At 44.9% G+C, this 18,526-nt stretch overlaps 1 protein-coding gene across 1 annotated transcript; it reads right to left on the minus strand.

Annotated features, from left to right (window-relative positions):
- Nucleotides 1–435: 435 nt before the first annotated feature.
- Nucleotides 436–5,493, minus strand: LOC129164811 (L-rhamnose-binding lectin SML-like). The gene is made up of 6 exons (XM_070544940.1): nucleotides 4,890–5,493; nucleotides 4,729–4,767; nucleotides 4,410–4,431; nucleotides 999–1,043; nucleotides 667–799; nucleotides 436–578 (listed from the first exon to the last, which is right to left on the minus strand). Exons 2-6 carry the CDS (start codon nucleotides 4,765–4,767, stop codon nucleotides 473–475), a joined length of 345 nt encoding a protein of 114 aa, XP_070401041.1. The 5' UTR covers nucleotides 4,890–5,493; the 3' UTR covers nucleotides 436–472.
- Nucleotides 5,494–18,526: the final 13,033 nt, after the last annotated feature.

Consider the following 18,526-nt stretch of genomic DNA (forward strand, 5'->3'; position numbering starts at 1 on the left):
TAAATTTGATACGGATTACATTGAACACGTCTGAATATCAGTTTAAGTGTTCCAAGTTAACACTAAGACTTGGTGGTGCCCCGATTAACTAATATAAGATTATAAACAAGCTGAATCTACACCACATTTGAAATATAGACATAAAATCCATGTTAATCGCTACATGACTAAACATTCATTTTTATTAGCTTTGGCATCAATATCGGTCAGTGCAGAAAATTCCAATCCTGTAGTAAAACCCTCCAAAAAAAAAAAAACAAACCCAAACTGCACCTTAAGTCTAATGTTAGTTTGTAAAAAAAAAACATGAAGGCATGTGGTTTTATTGATGTCTCTTCTGAGACTCAAGCTTGGTGCTTGATTCAATCTCAGGCCAAGAACTAAACCGTAAGAAGAAAACCACAAATTAAGTCTGTTGCTGTAGCACAAAAATGTTTATGTCACAAAACTTCAGGATTGAACTGGTTCCTACTCAGTAACAGTAGTAGATCACGTGCAGGTACTTGTAGGTTCCAAAGCAGGGGTCTCCAAAAACATCGTTACTGGCTGTGATGCTGCAGCTGTTATCCCCGTCACAGCTGTGGATTAAGAGCAGCAGGAGAACAAACATTAAAGTTTTATCACTGCTTTAATCCTGGATTTCAGAGAAAAAGAGAGAAACGGTACTTTTCAGCAACAATATCAGAGTAACTGGAGCAGGAGGTGTCTTGGAGCTCAGATGGAGGATGTCCTTCGGAGCAGGTGGTGGTGTCATGACGTCCATACTCAGCAGAATCCACGCTGATGATCATTCCTTGATCTGAGGTTAAAGGTCAAGACGAACAGTTTTAACACAAAACTTTCCGGGAGTAAAAGGCAACTAAAGGAGACTAAACAAACTAACAAATCCTGGGACAGGAAACGTTCCTCACCACCGTCTCCACCAGCAAACACTAAAGAAATGAGCTGGTTTCTAACCTGAAGGGTTTGTGTGAGACCAGAGGAAACTAGAGGCTTACCACACATCAGCTTGATTGTTGTATGCTCACAAATGATGACATGATCTGTTAAAAACATGAACTAAAATCAGATGTTTTATAGTTTCATAAACAGTCATGATGCTTTCATCTGAGAAGCTGCTGCAGCAAAATAAAAAAGAACCTATTCATCCATCCATCCATTTTCATCCGCTTATCCAGAGTCGGGTCGCGGGGACAGTAGCCTGAGGCGAGAGGCCCAGACTTCCCTCTCTCCAGCCACTTGGGCCAGGTTCTTTGGGGGAATCCCAAGGCATTCCCTGGCCAGGTGAGAGACAGTCTCTCCACCATGTCCTGGGTCTAACTTTAGGTCTCCTCTAGGGCTGCTCGATTATGGCAAAAATAATAATCACGATTATGGTGACTGAAATTGAGATCACGATTATTTAGGACGATTTTTCAATTTATGTTGATTTTATTTGTTTTTATTCAGTCATAAAACTGCTCAGGGCACAATCAGGACAAAAATAAGAAACAAGATGATCACTAAAATAACTCCTGATTCCCAGTATAAAAAGACCAATATACTTATAGCTCATAGTCTATGACCCAAGGGCTATAGACCTTGGTTTAACTCATTTAAGTCTAACCAGTACAGACCCAAATACCAATATCTTGCAAATACTGACAGCAAGAATTATACAGTGGCATTTATAACAAATGAATGCAAATAAATTGATGTTCACAAAATGTTGCATAACATTTATTGAGTCGTGTCAAGGTGCTGTAGCACCGTGTCCTCAGAGAGATTAGTTATTAGTTATCAGCGTGAGGAACTTATTTCTACCTTATTTATAAACTATTTATTTACAGGCCCATCAGTTAATGTAATAATTGTCCCAACCACAGCTGCACCCCCCCCCCCCCACCCCCACCCCGGTCTCACAGCAATCGGGCAAGCTGCACGTGTGTTTAGCGCGCTGCACGCGCACATTTAGCTGTTTTTAGCTGCTCAGGAGACCGCAGGTGCAGTGTGTGTGTCACTCACTCTGGTTAATCCAACAAGGAGCCGGCTCCGAGAGCTGTCTTTAGCGACCGACACATCACTGCATCATTCCCTTTCCTAATGTCCTGAAGAAAGGTCCGGAGCACAGGCGGAGTGTTTAGCTAACCTGCAGGAAATGTTGACGACAGTTATCCAGAAAGTAGCTAAGGGTTAGCAGAGATGTTTCTGAGGTGTTCGCTAGGTACTTTTAGGATTAAAAAGTCAAGAAGGGGGTCTGAAAAGCTGCTAGAAATAGCGTCAAAGTCGCTAAGTTGGCAACACTGTGGAGGAGCGCTTCATTTGCAACTCAGGGCAGCGCAAGCGGGAGGAGCAAATAATCGGCTTGTTTTGTTTTTTACAATCGTTCAAAACTCAGATCGTAATCGTGATTAAAATTCGATTAATTGAGCAGCCCTAGTCTCCTCCCGGTTGGACGTGGCCGGAAAACCTCACCAAGGAGGCATCCAGGGAGGCATCCTGACCAGATGCCCGAGCCACCTCAACTAGCTCCTCTCAAAGTGGAGGAGCAGCGGGTCTACTCCGAGCCCCTCCTGGATGACAGAACTTCTCACCCTATCTCTAAGGGAGAGCCCAGCCACTCTTCAGAGAAAACTCATTTCGGCCGCTTGTATCCGTGTTCTCGTTATTTCGGTCACTACCCAAAGCTCATGACCATAGGTGAGGGTAGGAACGTAGATCGACCGATACATCGAGAGCTTCGCCTTCTGACTCAGCTCTCTTTTCACCAAAACGGACCGGTACAACGCCCGCATTACTGCAGACACAGCACCAATCCACCTATCGATCTCACGCTCCATCTTTCCCTCACTCGTGAACAAGACCCTGAGATACTTAAACTCCTCCACTTGGGGCAGGACCTCATCCCTGACCCGGAGAAGGCTTTCTACCCTTTTCCGAATCAAGACCATGGTCTCAGATTTAGAGGAGCTGATTCTCATCCCAGCTGCTTCACACTCGGCTGCGAACAGCTCCAGCGAAAGCTGAAGATCACGTTCTGATGAAGCCAACAGGACCACATCATCTGCAACAGCAGAGACCTGACCCTCAAGCCACAAAAACGGATGCCCTCCACACCTTGGCTGCGCCTAGAAATCCTGTCCATAAAGGTTATGAACAGAATCGGTGACAAAGGTCAGCCTTGGCAGAGTCCAACTCTCACTGGGAACGAGCCCGACTTACTGCCGGCAATGCAGACCAAGCTGTGACACCGGTCATACAGGGACCTAGCAGCTTGTATCAGAGGGCCTGGTACCCCATACTCCCAGAGTACCCCCCACAGGGCCCCCCGGGGGACGTGGTCAAGCTCCTTCTCCAAATCCACAAAACACAAGTAGACTGGTTGGACAAATTCCCACGCACCCTCCAGGATCCCCCTGAGGGTATAGAGCTGGTCCAGTGTTCCACGGCCAGGACGAAAACCACATTGCAGATGACACAACAACAAAATCGATCATCGAGCTGTGGCCTAAGGTATCCTGGTGCCAAGAGCACATATGGACACCTTTATGTCTGAACATGGTGTTCATTATGGACAATCCATGACTGGCATAGAAGTCCAATAACAAAACACCACTCGAATTCAGATCACGGGGGCCGTTCCTCCCAACCACACCTCTCCAGGTCTCACTGTCATTGCCCAGTGTGGAGCGTTAAAGTCCCCCAGCAGAACGAGGGAGTCAGCAGAAGGAGCGCTTTCCAGCACCTCCTCCAAGGTCTCCAAAAAAAGTGGGTAGTCTGAACTGTAGTTTGGTGCAAAAGCACAGACCACAGTCACAACCCGTCCCCCCACACGTAGGTGGAGGGAGGCTACCCTCTCATTCACTGGGGTGAACCCCAATGTACAGGCACCAAGATGGGGCACAACTAGTATGCCCACCCCTGCTCGGCACCTCTCGGTGGGAGCAACTCCAGAGTGGTAGGAAGTCCAACCCCTCTCAAGGAAACTGGTTCCAGAGCCAGAGCCATGGGTTGAGGTGAGTCCGACTATATCTAGTCAGAACATCTCAACCTCACACACCAACTCAGGCTCCTCCCCCACCAGAGAGGTGACATTCCATGTGCCAAGAGCCAGCTTCTGTAGCCGAGGATCAGACCGCCAAGGTCCTCGCCCTCGACTACCACCCGTCACACTCTGCACCCGACCCCTTTGGCCCCTCCCACGAGTGGTGAGCCCATGGGAAGAGGGACCCACGTTTCCTCTTCGGGCTGTGCCCGGCCAGGCTCCATGGGTGAAAGCCTGGCCACCAGGCGCTCGCCAATGTGCCCCACCACCAGGCCTGGCTCCAGAGGGGGGCCCTGGTGACCCACATCCGGGCGAGGGAACACGGTTTCCATTTATAGAATTCATCAGAAGAGGTCTTCAGGCTGCTCTTTGTCTGATCCCTCACCTGCGAAAGCTTCACAAAACATCTGTGGATGTAAAAAACAAAGAGTCAGAACCAGAATGAAGCCAGTAGAAACACATTTCTATGTGGACTGGTCGGACTGGTGGAACTGGGAGCTCTAAGATAAGTCATTGGTGTTATTTTAAATCTGAGCGTTTAGCTGAAAGAGGATCGTCTGTAAAACATGAACGAAGCTTCTGCTTCGTTGGTTTTAAACACGTTTCATTGGTTCGTTTCTCATCAGGTCATCATGGGAAAATAAATCCACCAAAGTCACATTCATGCTGATTATTTAACTACAGAAGAACTTCTGCTGACTCACATTTCCGAGGAGCAGCAGGAAGAGCAGACGTGACGCCATCTGGGTAGAACGTGTCATTTTAGTGTTCAGGAGGAAAATCCACATTAAAAGACTTTTCTAAAAACTCTGACGTGGATATCATCACTAGCAGTAACAGCTGATGAAGAGAGGTCAGGGTTTACCTTGTTGTGATGAATCCAAGCAGCAGCAGCAGCAGCAGTCTCTGGGTGAAGGATGCCTTCCTGAATTAAACACAGAGTTTATATACCGTTGCTCCAGCTGGTGGACCTGTCAGTCACTGATGACAGCTGATTAGATAAACATGAAGACCATGGGGCAAACACACCCAACCCTAACCCAGCTAGTACTGGGACTGGTCAGTGTGGGTCAGCAGCAACGACCACACCTGAAGCTGCTTCACGTATGTGACTTCACCATCTCTCTCCCTCTTTGTGTCTCCAGCCCAGCAGGTTGGTCCTGATGGAGCACGATGCTGAGGTTTTCTAAGATAAGGTTTAGGTCAACTGTTCTGTTGTTGACAAGAAACTTTTAGTATAATCTGGGTTATAAAAATAGAAAAATGCTGGAAGTGCTGCAGGGGTGTAAAAAAATATCTGTTGCTCTTCAGCCCAGGGATCCACATAAACGTTGAGCAAAAAGAGGTCTGAGGCACTCAGGAGATCCAAAGTTAAAAAGTCTATTGATCCATGGCTTAAATGGTTAAAAACATTCCTGCCGACGCGTTTCAGCCCACAGGGCCTTCGTCAGGGCTCAAAATTTTTGTAGGTCCTCTCACTTCCTTGTTAAGAAGGTCAATCAGTGACACCTGCAGCGGTTGGGCAGGTAGCAGCATCAGGATTGGATGACCAGTATCACACACACACACACACACACACACACACACACACACACACACACACACACCGACACTCTTTAACATTCTGAAAAATCCAATTATAAGGAGAAATACTCAAATGTTAAATTACACTCTGATAATTGAGAAAAAGAAAAAGTAAGTAAATATAAACATAAAGACAAACAGTATAAATATAGTAAGAAAACATAGAATTACAAAAAAGAAGCAAAATCCAATTCTCCATTAAGACCTGTAAAGTGTGTTGCTTTTAATGTATAAATCCAAAATGATTCTCTTTGCAAGAGTTTTTTAAGCCTATCACCTCCTCTAACTGAATCTTGTATATGTTTAATCCCTGTGATTCTTGGAGAGTTGACGCTCCCATGTCTTTATAATGCACTGCCATAGGATATAGAGGATTACCAGATCTGATTGCTTGTTTGTGTTCTGCAAGTCTGACTTTTAAGTCACATGAAGCATTGCAATTGATGAATGAATCAATGTAAAAGGTGCGCCCTGAGAAATTATCAGCCAAACGATTAGAATTAGTCATGTTGGCACAACGGACACAGTTTCCACAGTTATGGTTGCCTTTTTGAGTTCAGAGCCAAGTTCTCTGTTGCTGTGGAGGAAGGTGAGTTTGAACAAGCTGATCATTTAACGCTGGAGCTCGTCTGAAGCTGATAGTAGGAATATCTGGGAGAGCTTCCCTAGGAGTACTGTCGCTTCTCAATAAGTCCCAGTTTTTTGTAATTACTTGCTTAATCTTGTTGGCTTGATCACTGAATTGTGTCACAAAATAAACACCATCTGATCTTTGTTGGTTCTTCTCTTTAGGAACCAATAGTTGTTCTCTTGGAAGGCTTTCGGTCATATTATACGCTTTGAGGATAGCTCTCTGCTGGTAGCCTCTTGTTGTAAATCTCTGGCACATATCTGTTGCATTTTTTTCTAATTCTTCTTCTGTGTCACAAACACGTTTAAGTCTTTGAAAATGACCTGTAGGAATGTTGTTTATTAACCATGATGGATGAAACCTGTCTGCTCTGAGGATTGTATTACGGTCAGGTGGCTTTCAGAAAATAGAAGTGTGTAAATGCCCATTAACATTTTTTGAGATTTTCAGGTCTAGAAAATTAATGTCTGATGAGGAGAAATCTAGGCTGTTTCAAACTTGTGTTAGTATTGTTAGTCCCATAAAAAGATTAGAGTAATTGGGTGCAAAGCATGCTGCCATTGCTGTACCTTTTTTCTGTCTAAAAAATTGGTTTTGAAACAGAAACATTGTTATGTAATGTCCACAAATGGTCAGTTTTAGGTACTGTTTGACTATCCAACATCTGGTCAAAAAGGAGACACGAGACTGCACGTGTTCCCTTTAAATCAGCCTGCCTTCATCCCACCAGCTGGAGCTCAGAGCCTGCAGCTCTGACAGAGATAAGGAAATGTCAACAATAACATTCTCTCCTCAGGGTCCCTCACAGAGCACCCCTCTTATCTTAGAATCCTTGCTTCACAGCAGAAAGAAGATTTTAAAATTAAATATGAACATCTAAAACTTATCAGCTAGATAATCATTAAATAAACGTTTATTGCTACTTATGATAATTAAAATAATTAAATGAAATGAATATTATGATTGTGATTACATTGATTCTTTGCATGTTTACTTGATAAGGTCATAACATCGCACTCACACAAGAACAGAGTAAGGAAAAGTTAAACCAATGACACATAAATAGCCGTTACCTCTGTAGCATCATGAAGGGACTGTTTTCCACCTAAAGGTCATCTCCCCCTCTCTCCACATGAAGAACTAATCTCCTTGAGATATTGCTCAAGGCCTTTGATGCCTCTGCATCTTAACTGCTTTAACTAGCTATTTCCCTCCCCCTACAGCTCCAGAGAAGATCAGAAGAACTCTATTAAATAATAATCAAATAACTTTGTTAGTCCAAATAATCATGTAAAGCTCAATGTTAAATCAATCTGTGAAATGACCATGTTAATTAGTTGAATTATAATAAGAATTGTATAAGAATTAACTTGGTACAGAAGCACTAGACACTCCTATCACAAGTAATGTTAAAACCACATGACACATTCCTTTTTCTCTCCAATCAGAGGTTTCCTTTCTGACGCGTGGCGTGGTCTGTGCAGTGTTTATTCTGGTGTCAAATTCTGATTGAACCATAAATCAAAACATCTGAATTATAAAACTAATTCCCACGTCACCCTTAACTCAGTTCAACATTCTAGAGTTTCGAGCCGGCCACTCATAACTTTTTAACCACAAGAACCTTGACAAGCTGGATAATAAAACCTGTTGCAAGCTACACCTGACGCAACGCTCCTTCAGAGTAAAAGCTGAACTCGCTGACCCTTCAGGGACCTGCTGACGCTGTCAAACACCCGTCGCTTACCTGGAGGCAATCCCAAGACTAGTCTGTCGTGCCGTACGCTGTTTCATCGGCTCCGGTACCAAACGGGGGTCCAAGGACCTGGCATTCTGGATCTACAACGGAGGTCTCCGTCAAGGGTATGCAGCATGGCAAGATAGCGTCTGAATGTGGTTTTTGAAACTCCGACTGTAGTTTAAAGGGGCATTATGGAAGTTTGACAGCCAAAATATGTATAGAAATAATAAATTTCTTCTTCATACATTCTCCTGCAATGCCCTGGTCCTGTAGAATGAGCCCTGGCATTTTTACTGTGATTGCCTGTTTTTCTGTAAAATCACAGAAAAAGAGAGATGCTCGGGTCGAGCAGGCTGCTTCATGCGCGTTCACGCTCAGGCATAGTCCGTAGCATTTGCTATCTGTAGCTTTAGCAGCAGAGAATGAGGTAGTGCCAACTCAGCGACTTTGTCGCTGTTCCTAATGCCTAGTGATGAACCTAGCTACATTTCTGAGGACCCTTAGCTACTTTCTTCTAGATATTTCCTGCAAATTAGCAACAAAATAGCCATTTTCGCTCCGAACCGTTCTTTGAACGTTGTTTAGCTGTCATCAGGAATATAAATATTACAGATACAACAGACATCACTGGTGCCATAGCTCACCCAGTAAGACGGCGGACTCCTGTGCGGAAGACCCGGGTTTGATTCTGGATGTGACCGTAGTTTATTTAGAGTTTATTTTTTACATTAATGGTATATTTTTTCACAGTAAGATGCCCAAATTTTTATTTGAGACTCGCCAAACGGCATTGAATTCACAGATAAAAAAGATGTGGGTTCAACTTTCATTTTGGAACAATTTTTCAAGCAAGGGAAGGGAATGATCTGAGCATGCAGGAGGACTGACCCATCATAAACCTTTGTCGGCTGTGCTGAAGAGAAAGGTACAGAACCACATTATTTCATTAATTAGCTGCGCGTTCTCCTGTCCTCCGGGCCACACACACACACACATGGGACTGTCTCAGCTGTTATTTTCATTAAGGAGTGTGCACGTACAGCATGCCCGCCTCGTGCACGAGGCTACTATTGAAGCTGCCATTACGCTTTTGGCCTGAGGGGGCAATCACGAGCATAAAAAATTCAAAACTCCGTAAAGTCCCTTTAAAGAAAAACATTCGCTCCCACACAGAACTAATGCTTCTCTGGAAACGAGAGTTCTGACAACAACATTCCACATTACACCCTCCATTTTGCCTCATTCACACCAAGATCCATTCATCACACAGAGTGTTTAGAGTTAGATAGAGTAGATGAATCTCAGTGAGTTCCCCCTGAATCAGTCCATTAACCGAAACAGTTTGAATAGGGAGTCTGAACCCCCCCCCCCCCCCCCCCCCCATCCCGACATCTCGGATCTGAAAAGAGCGTCTCCACCTGGGTACGTAGAACACAGTGAGATTGTGTCTGAATGTGGTTTTGATAATAATCAACTCATAGCTTAAAGCAAACCAAATTCTTTTGCATCCAGAACTCAGCTCTCCGAGATCAGAATCAGAATCAGAAGAATTTTACTGCCAGCGCACCTTTCAGAGCGTAGGAACTTGACTCCATGGTACAACCTGACCAAGGTTACACACACACACATATAGACAAGACAGATACAGGCAGACCATGGGAGCAGCCATAACGGTGCTCCTCTGGTTTCCTCAGCGGGGGCGGCCTGTGTGGCGCTCAACCAGCTGTCTCCGCAGGTGGGAGGGAGGTCATGAGGAAGCATAGAGAGCAGTGAGTCCTTCAGCTTGATGACCTCGGTGGAGACCACAATCTGAAGGCGGGGGGGGCTGGGGGGGGGGGGTGGATAGAGATTCACAGCATTTGTCAGCATTCCTTCCAGCGTGGGGGTTTTGCATGCAACTCCAAGGCTGCTTATGGCGTCAGATTCGATAACAGAAACTTTGTTTGGGTCAGACAGAGATAATTTTTCCTCTCTGCCTTAAGTCTGTATTGATCATTCAAGTCCTCCAGTGAAGCCAATTCAGTGATTAAACATCTCCACACCGTCCGGTGACCCTTTCCGAGATGTTATCAATCCTGCGCGCTAACACCGGTAACGCAGCTAAGACATTGTCCAGCTTGCGATTCACCTCGAGCAACGTCCCAGTCTGTGAGGTATCCACACGGACGGTGCCGTCCATGGATGCGGGTCGCCCTCCAATCGCTCCCGTCATCCCAATTTTACGGAAAGCCAGATATCCTCCCACTCCAATCAGAAGAAATCCAACGATCATCAGGCAAAATATCCACAAATCTTCGACGTCCTCAATGGACAGCTGAGAGAGACAGATGATATTCCACTTCTTCCAGGAATCAAACATATATCCCGCTGCATGTGTCACCTGAGGACAAGCGTGAGCCCCCTCCTCCGTCCTCATTGTAGAAAAAATCTTATCAATCGCGTTGAATGACCAATTAATTAAGTCCATGTTGAAAAATGCTGAAAAAGGTGATTGCAGAGGAAATGCAGAGAAGCGATCTGTAGGCAGACGGGACAAAAAGAGCCTTGGGAAAACACAGATAAGGGAGGAAAAGGCAGAAGCGTCTGCTCCCTGTGAGCGCCGGAAGGAAAAGATACGGATGTTCTGACTAACATTGTATTCACACATAGGTTTCGTACATCAAATTTAGTTCCATTCGTCACAGTAAACGCTTAGTTACTTGCCATGTTTTAATTATTGGTAAAATAAATTCTTACTTTTATAAACCTGACTGTTTTCTGAATCAAAACAAAGTGTGTACAATCCTCTAATAAATAAAGAATCCTAGAATCTTCTCATAAACACAATAAAGACCAGGCAGGGTGATATTCTATATTTAGATAGAGTATCACAGCTTATCGGTCATAAGTAGAGGTAATATATCTATTGAGCTCTTAAAGCAAGGAGGCATATCTTTTGAATGTCTTTGGTCTAGGTAATAAGTTCGATGTTTCTAGTCCTTCTGCGTGGTCAATGTTGGTGTATGTTGGTGTATGGCGCCTCCACGTCCATAATAACAAGAAGTCCAGGTCCAATGTTCTTTATATCATTCAGTTTGTTCAGTACTTGTGTATCTTGAACAAAAGAAGGCAGTTCTGATATGAATGGTTTGATGAAAAAAATCTACAAACTGAGAGGCTGGTTCTGTGATTGATTCATTACCACTAATTATTGGTCTACCTGGTAGATTCTCGAAGTTCTTATGGATTTTGGGGAGCATGTAGAAGGAAGGAATTCTTGGGTGCTCATTTAGTAGAAAGTCATGTTCTTTTTGTGAGATCCATTGTTCATTTTTAGCACGTAAAAGTATCTCCTTGAGTTCAGTCTTCATTTGCTCTATTGGATTAATTTGAATGTGTTCATAGTACATAGGTTTTACTTACATGGAGTTTTCTTCTTCAAGTTGTTTAGTTTTTCCTCTTTTTTCTGTCCTGCAGATAACACGACCGATATCCGTCCAAAATGTGGTGGAACAACTCCTCCTGGTTTGCAGGTATCTGAAGTTTACAGGTAGAAGTCAATTCTGAAACCATTTTGCCTGGAAGATATTTTGAATATCTCACTTTACTCCTTGTGTCTGTGGTCCATCCGGCGGATTTCCACTGTGGTATTTAGGGTTTTATCTTATTTTCTTCAATTAAAAACAGTTATTAAAATCAGCTTCTGGTTAAAATGGACAGCTGAGTGAAAAGAAGCGAATAAAGAAAAGAATGAGAATGTTTTGGTTTATTTTCTAGTTCTACTAAAAGGGACTGAGCATGCGCTGAAGGCCGACCGCCTGACACACGGCAGCATTTGAAGCAGATGGCAGCTCGTTAACCAACTTCCACAAACGAAGACGCATTTTCGCCTAATTTATTCACCGACAACGTAAAAAGAAAAATAAATCTGGTAAATATAACTCACTCAACCTGGAGGTATGTGGAGAAAATTCAGAAAGTTTGCAAACATATGATATATATGTATACATAAAGTATATCGGGCCAATACGGAGATGCTGATGCACGCTTTTATCACCAGTAGGATAGACTACTGCAATGCCCTGCTTTCTGGTCTTCCTAAAAAAGAGCATCTCAGGCTTACAACTTCTACAAAATTCGGCAGCACGTGTCCTGATGAAGACCAGGAGGCGGGAGCACATGACACCAGTTTTAGAATCATTGCATTGGCTCCCCGTATGTTTCAGGATCCATTTTAAGGTTCTTCTAATGATTTTTAAGTGTCTTAACGGTCTTGGGCCTTCTTATCTATCAGAACTGCCTCTGCGCTCCTCTGGCAGGCGTCTCCTGGTCATCCCTAAAGTCAGGACACACACTCACGGCGCGGCATCCTTCCAGTGTTATGGCCCTCGCCTCTGGAACGAGCTGCCAGAGGACCTCAGGGCCGCAGAGAACGTTCATGTTTTTAAGTCCAGGCTAGAGACCCACCTATTTAGGTTAGCTTTTATCTAAATATTTACTACAGTTTTATTTCTCATTTTACATGATTATATTTTATTGCTTGCTTTGCATGTTTTATATTATTACATTTTAGCACAGTTTTATTATTTAATATTATTATTTTACTGTCTATATGATTTTATTTATTACTTATTTTCTAACTTTTGTTATTTATATTAGCTCTTTTATTATATTTTTACTCATTTTAATCCAGTGTTTCATCTGTAGGGGCCCTCTGCCCCGGGAGCGGTGGTCGACTGTAGCTTCCTGGGCGCTCTATAGGTGGGGGTCTATGCTCCCCCTCCACTGAGCGCCCTGACTTAGTGTGGAAGACCTGATGCTGCCGGGGCAGACGGCTCCTCTGATGGCGTTTCCTTGCCTTACCTTACTGCGCTCATCTGGACTCAGCCAAATATAATTTTTACTTGTGTGTGTGTGCGTGTGCGCGTGCGTGTGCGTGCATGTGAGTGTGCGTGCGCGTGCTTGCATATGTCTGTTAATGTTTTTAACCTGTTATGGGAATCTGGGGTCATTTTGTAAAGCACTTTGAGTAGCACTTTGTTTGAAAAGCGCTTTATAAATAAATCTGATTGATATTGACAAAGTTTTTGAGTTTTTTGTCATGAGACCGAAGAAATTAACAGCCGAGACACCTGGGACCAAGAGGAGCCGTCCCCAGGACTAGCTCCAAGCCTCATCTCCCCGTAAGGTTGTCCTAGATTTACTAGAATCCATAGAGAAACAGCTTCTGGGATTTTAGGGGCAACTCCACCTGCTTGAGGTTCTCCCCTCACTGTTTGCTATCTTTATCGAACCACTAGCGGCAGCAATTAGGCAAACAACAGGTATTAAAGGGATAAAGTGTAAGAAAATAGAACATAGATAATTCTTTATGCAGATGATGTTTTACTCTTTCTCCGGAATTCTCAATCGTCTCTCTCTCATTCAATAGAACTGATAAACTCTTTTTCACAAGTTTCAGATTACTCTACAAACTGGTTAAAATCCACAGTTCTACCAATTAATTTCTCTTTTGTCAATTTACTTAATACACAATTGGAGTCAGGGAATATCACATACTTGGGAATTAATGTCTTTCCCAAGTTAGCAGATCTAACCAAACTAAACTACATCCCACTTTTAAAGAAAGTGGAAGATGATCTTGCAAGATGGAAATCCTTACCGATATCACTCATGGAGAGGGTTGCTACAATTAAAATGATGGTCTTACCCAGAATAAATTACTCATTCTCGATGATCCCAAACAAACCACCAGCTGACTGGTTTAAATCTCTGGACTCCTCAATTACTAAATTCCTTTGGCAGGATAAACCTTCACGAATTAGCTTAAAAACGCTTCAGAAGACCAAAGACAGAGGAGGACTGGATTTACCCAACTTTTATTATTATTTCTTAGCCAACAGGCTGCAATATATACCAAGATGGTTGCAAGATGACCCACTAGGTGAGTCCTGGTTAGATATAGAACAGACACTATGCAATACGATAGAGCTTTCAGACTTACCATTTATTAGCTCAAGCATAAGAAAACATGAAGGCTTCAAAAGTATTAGTATCAGCACCTCTCTGACAGCATGGTGGGAGTATCTTAAAATGACAGAGTCTTCACTAGTACCATGCAGACGCACACCTATCTGGAATAATCCTGATATTTTGCAAAATAATAAAATGATGAACCTTCCGGACTGGAAAAATAAAGGAATCCTATACCTGGAACACATATATGAAGGATTGGACTTCATCCCATTTAATAGAATAGTCTCCCAATTTGGAATAGATAAGAATAGCTTTTTAGAATATCACCAAATTAAATCTGTAGTCAAACAAAAATTTAAGCTCAATAAAATAGAATTACAAACAGCACCAAGGATATTAGACTTCTATAATCTCAAACCCCCCAAACTACTGTCTAAAGTATATAAGACACTGTCCAAAATAGACGATAGAATAGTAATCCCTATTGAAAAATGGGAAGTGGATCTATCAGTCAGCTTTGACCAGAACTTCTGGTCCCAAACTTGTTTAAAAACTTTTAAAATGATCAGACACTCCAATTTACAATTAATTCAGTACAAAATTCTACACAGAGTACACTATACAGGTCATCGGATGTTCAAGATGGGGTTTGTGTCATCTGACACCTGTACACACTGCACAAACAACGTTCCTGACAATTACATTCATGCACTGTGGTCCTGTCCACCTGTCCAGGAATTTTGGGGTAGAGTGTGTGAAGACCAGTGTTGGGAACGTTACTTTAAAAAAGTAATTAGTTATAGTTACTGATTGTCAAAAAAGTAACTCAGTTACTAACTGAGTTACAAGATCATAAAAGTAACTAATTACCAACAAAAGTAACTACTTAGTTACTTTTTTCATTAAAGAATGCAAGAATTACTACAATAGTGAAATATAAATGACTATTGACTGGAACATAATAAAATGTTTGTCCAAATGTTTTTTATAAACCTGAAAAATTTCAATAAATAAGCACTTAACAGGTGGAACTACTAATAGGAGCATTACACTAATCTAGACTATTAAAAGGTCACTGTGTGATATTTAACAAGACCCCAATCAGCTAACATTTAAATTGCAGATAGAAACACCTGTAAAGGTTCCCGTGCCTTTAAATGGTATCTCAGTCTAGTTAAATTACAGAAATAAATGTAATTTTGCACAGTATTCTAATTTTTCCAGCTTCACATAATTGTGTGTTTTTAGCAGCATTTCTGTTGCTGGTAATCTAGTATCGGTTAAATAAATAAATAAAATCCTTTAAAATGACACTAGAAGAGGCACAAGCCTGATGGAGGACTTAAATGTACTAACGTGGGTCAGACCCAACCACAGAAGAGCTGAAGCTGGGTGGTAAACACACACACTGGTAGTTCTAATAACACCTGAGCTCCATGTCGTTTGAGACTGATGCATCAGTGTTACAGCGGGGCTAAAGACATGATCAGGAACAGGTTACGGCTGGATGATCTAGGAAGGCAAAAGATCAGGACGTCTGAGCGGTGAACAGGTGAGCGGACCTTCGGGACGTCCCGCTGTTACGCTAAGAAGGGCACGGCTACACACCCGCAGATTCCCACCTGCAGCAGCGAATCTGCGGGGGTCTCAAGCCGTAGATATTCATCACGTCTTCCTCGTTCTTCACGGGCCGTGATGCTCTTGGATGAAAACATCTACCTCTAGCTCCTGATCAGCTGATGACAGCTTCAACACACCGCGCTGCTTAACGCACGCATTTCCTTATCAGTAACAGAAACGATCGTTTTGACGTGGGCCGCTGCTGTAAAAAGTGAGGCGCGAACCGGAAAGGCTTCTGCCGATCACAATTCAACAACGGATTATGAAAGAACGGATAACGTTCGAAACACGCAGATTCTTCCTGATGTGAGAGGTGAGTCTCCACTTTGTTTTGGTTGTTTTGGCGTCGACATCATCCTAGCGCGCCGACACCTCTCTCTCCCTGGCTGCAGCTGAAGTGTGGCGGTCAGAAAGCCTGTTGCTCAACGTTCGACAAGCACATAGTAACGCACAACCTTCCGTCCCCAGTAACGGTAACGGCGTTGTAACGGCGGGAAAAGTAATTAATTAGATTATTCCGTTACCTATAAAAGAACGCCATTAGAAACGCCGTTATACTTAAACGGTGTTACTCCCAACACTGGTGAAGACCTGTCAAAGTCTCTGAAATGTCATATCCCAACCACCCCCTCTCTTTGTTTACTGGGAAACCTGGACGATGTCCCGGTTGAAACATCTTTGGTTCACGTGGTTCTGACTGCCATATGCATCGCTAAGAAAACTATCCTCTTGAATTGGAAAAATAGAGAAACTCTCTGCATTAACCAGTATAGAAATATTTTGTTAGATCATATTACACTTGAAATAGCCCCTTCTTCCACTTCAGATCAATCTCTCTGGGCTCCTTTGATCGGTTCCATCACATAGCGAGGGTGGGCGGCCGTTGATGTTGTCCTGCGGGATGGTGTGGGTGGGGGGGGTGTGGGGTCTGAGTTTGGAGTATCCGGATGTTCCCTGGAGGTGGGTTCACTGGGGGTGTCTGGGACTGGGGGGGCCGTTGCCCCCGTCTGGAGGTGCTTGGGTTGCCTCGGGGGGTGGACTACTGGCGGTTGTGAGTGGGGCTCCTTGGGGATCTTAGCGGCGACCATGGGTCACTGCCTGGCAGCTGCATTGCCCCTGGGCGGGTCTGGGTGGGGGCCTGGGGGCTCGGGGTTTGGGGGTGGCCGGCCCCATGTGGGGATCTGGGCGGGGCCTTGGGGGTCGGGTCCTGATATGTATGCTGCCGGGAAGAAGGCAGGAACATGCAGCAGTGCCTGGCCCCAGTTCAGGGGCCTCAGTTAGACCTTGATTCCTCTGCTGTTCCATCACAGGGGAGGGGGAGGTCCAGGAGGGGGAGGACCCAACCTTACCTGGATGTCCCATGTCTTATATATTCTGGAAGGTGTGCAAATGCAGGGATGGGCATAGATATTCTGCTGGGGTGGGGCTGGGTTGGTGCCCTCGGACTCTGTGAGTCTCTGTAATGCTGCTGCTTTGGGCCCTGGTAGGATGGGCTGGGGTCTCCATGCCCTGGGTGGCTGTTTGACAACAGAGGTTCCTATTGGGGCCAGTAGGGGAGCTGGCTCCATGGAGGGCTAAGCCCAACCAGCCATTCCTCCCCATCCCCGCATATTTCTCTCCTCCTGCTCCCTCACATCATCACACAAACATAAACATAGGATCTTGGGGGGTGGGCAAGTCAGGGAGTGCGGGTATGGACCCCATTTCCGCATTCCTGTGGCAACCTGCCCCCCAATTTTATTTGCACCTTATACACTTCCACTGACGACATTCCACACAAACACACACTTAGGGCCTTGGGAGTGAGCACATTCAACGGCATTTGGCAGGGGGATATTTCAGCCTCCTCCTGGGTGCCAGTGCCCACTTCCAATTTTAATCCGCACTTAGACACCGAGGGCTGAGGGTGTAAGTGGGGTGGTGCGGTGGCATCAGCTGGCATAGGCCGTATGATGCCTGCACTGCCCGCTCACCACAGCCATGGAATACACCTCATGATCACACAACACTATATTGGAGCAGGCGGAGGGAGACTAGGGGTCTTAACGCACCTCTGTTGTTGCTAGGCTTCCTGGGGCTGGAGGCTAGGAGGGAGATCTGGCTGTCTGGTTGGGGTCTGGGGTGGTGGGTTGCTGTGCTCAGCACTGGGCGGGGGAGCCTGCTCATCAGCACCCCAGCAGAAATGGTCCAACTCTGATGGTTGTACCCACTGTGCAGCAGTACCGGGACCAGAGTGAATAGGGTGTGTATGGGGAGCATGAGTGGGTGTCCGGCATGCATTTTTGTAAGTCTTGGGTTGTATGTACATGTGTGAGCATGAGGGAGGGAGTGTGTGACTGTGTTTGTGTATGACTGTATATGTCAGGTGGGGCCTTTGACTCCTCCCCTCTCCTGGAACTTCTTTTTATGATATAGATCTTCGTCCCCACTCCCCCTGCCACACCTGGTGTGAAGGGTTGTGCCTTGGTCTGCCTGAGTGTTCGTGGCAACCGGTTCAGGAGGTTTAAAATTTTGGCATCTGCCTGATAGATCCCGGTGGCTGCCTGGTGGGGTCTGGGTCCCTGGGCTCTGCTGGGTCCCCGGCGGGGGTGGTCGCCCCTGGGTCCCGGGTCGCTGGGTCCCGGGTCGCTGGGTCCCGAGCTCGGCCGGCTAGGGGGTGGGAGGTTGCGGGCGGGCCTGTGGGCTTGCCAATGATATCTCCCAGGACTCTGCTGGCTGCTGGTTGTGGCCCCCCGGGGCGATCCTCTGTGCCTCTTGAGGGGGGCGGGGGCCTTTCTGGTTGCAGTCTCCTTGGAGTTCCTGTGTTCTGGGGCAGCTTCTGGATCTCTGGACTTGGAGCTCCCCCCGTCTCCTACGTATCTTTGGGGGGGCAGATCTGTGGTCCCTCACACTCTCTATTGGACGCTCCTATAGAGAAACCTTACATAAACAAGCGCGTGTACACACACAGGTGCTCACATGGTGCTCTCAA

This window comes from Nothobranchius furzeri, chromosome 15 (assembly GCF_043380555.1).
Source record: "Nothobranchius furzeri strain GRZ-AD chromosome 15, NfurGRZ-RIMD1, whole genome shotgun sequence".
Classification (NCBI taxonomy): Eukaryota; Metazoa; Chordata; class Actinopteri; order Cyprinodontiformes; family Nothobranchiidae; genus Nothobranchius; species Nothobranchius furzeri.

What these genes read in the sequence shown, in the direction of transcription:
- LOC129164811 (XM_070544940.1), bottom strand. Translation starts at nt 4,767, where the DNA reads ATGGCGTCACGTCTGCTCTTCCTGCTGCTCCTCGGAAAT. An exon ending in GTTTTGTGAAGCTTTCGCAG is followed by an intron (nt 1,044 to 4,409) that starts GTGAGGGATCAG and finishes TGTTTTTAACAG; the next exon opens with ATCATGTCATCATTTGTGAG. An exon ending in TCTGATATTGTTGCTGAAAA is followed by an intron (nt 579 to 666) that starts GTACCGTTTCTC and finishes CTTAATCCACAG; the next exon opens with CTGTGACGGGGATAACAGCT.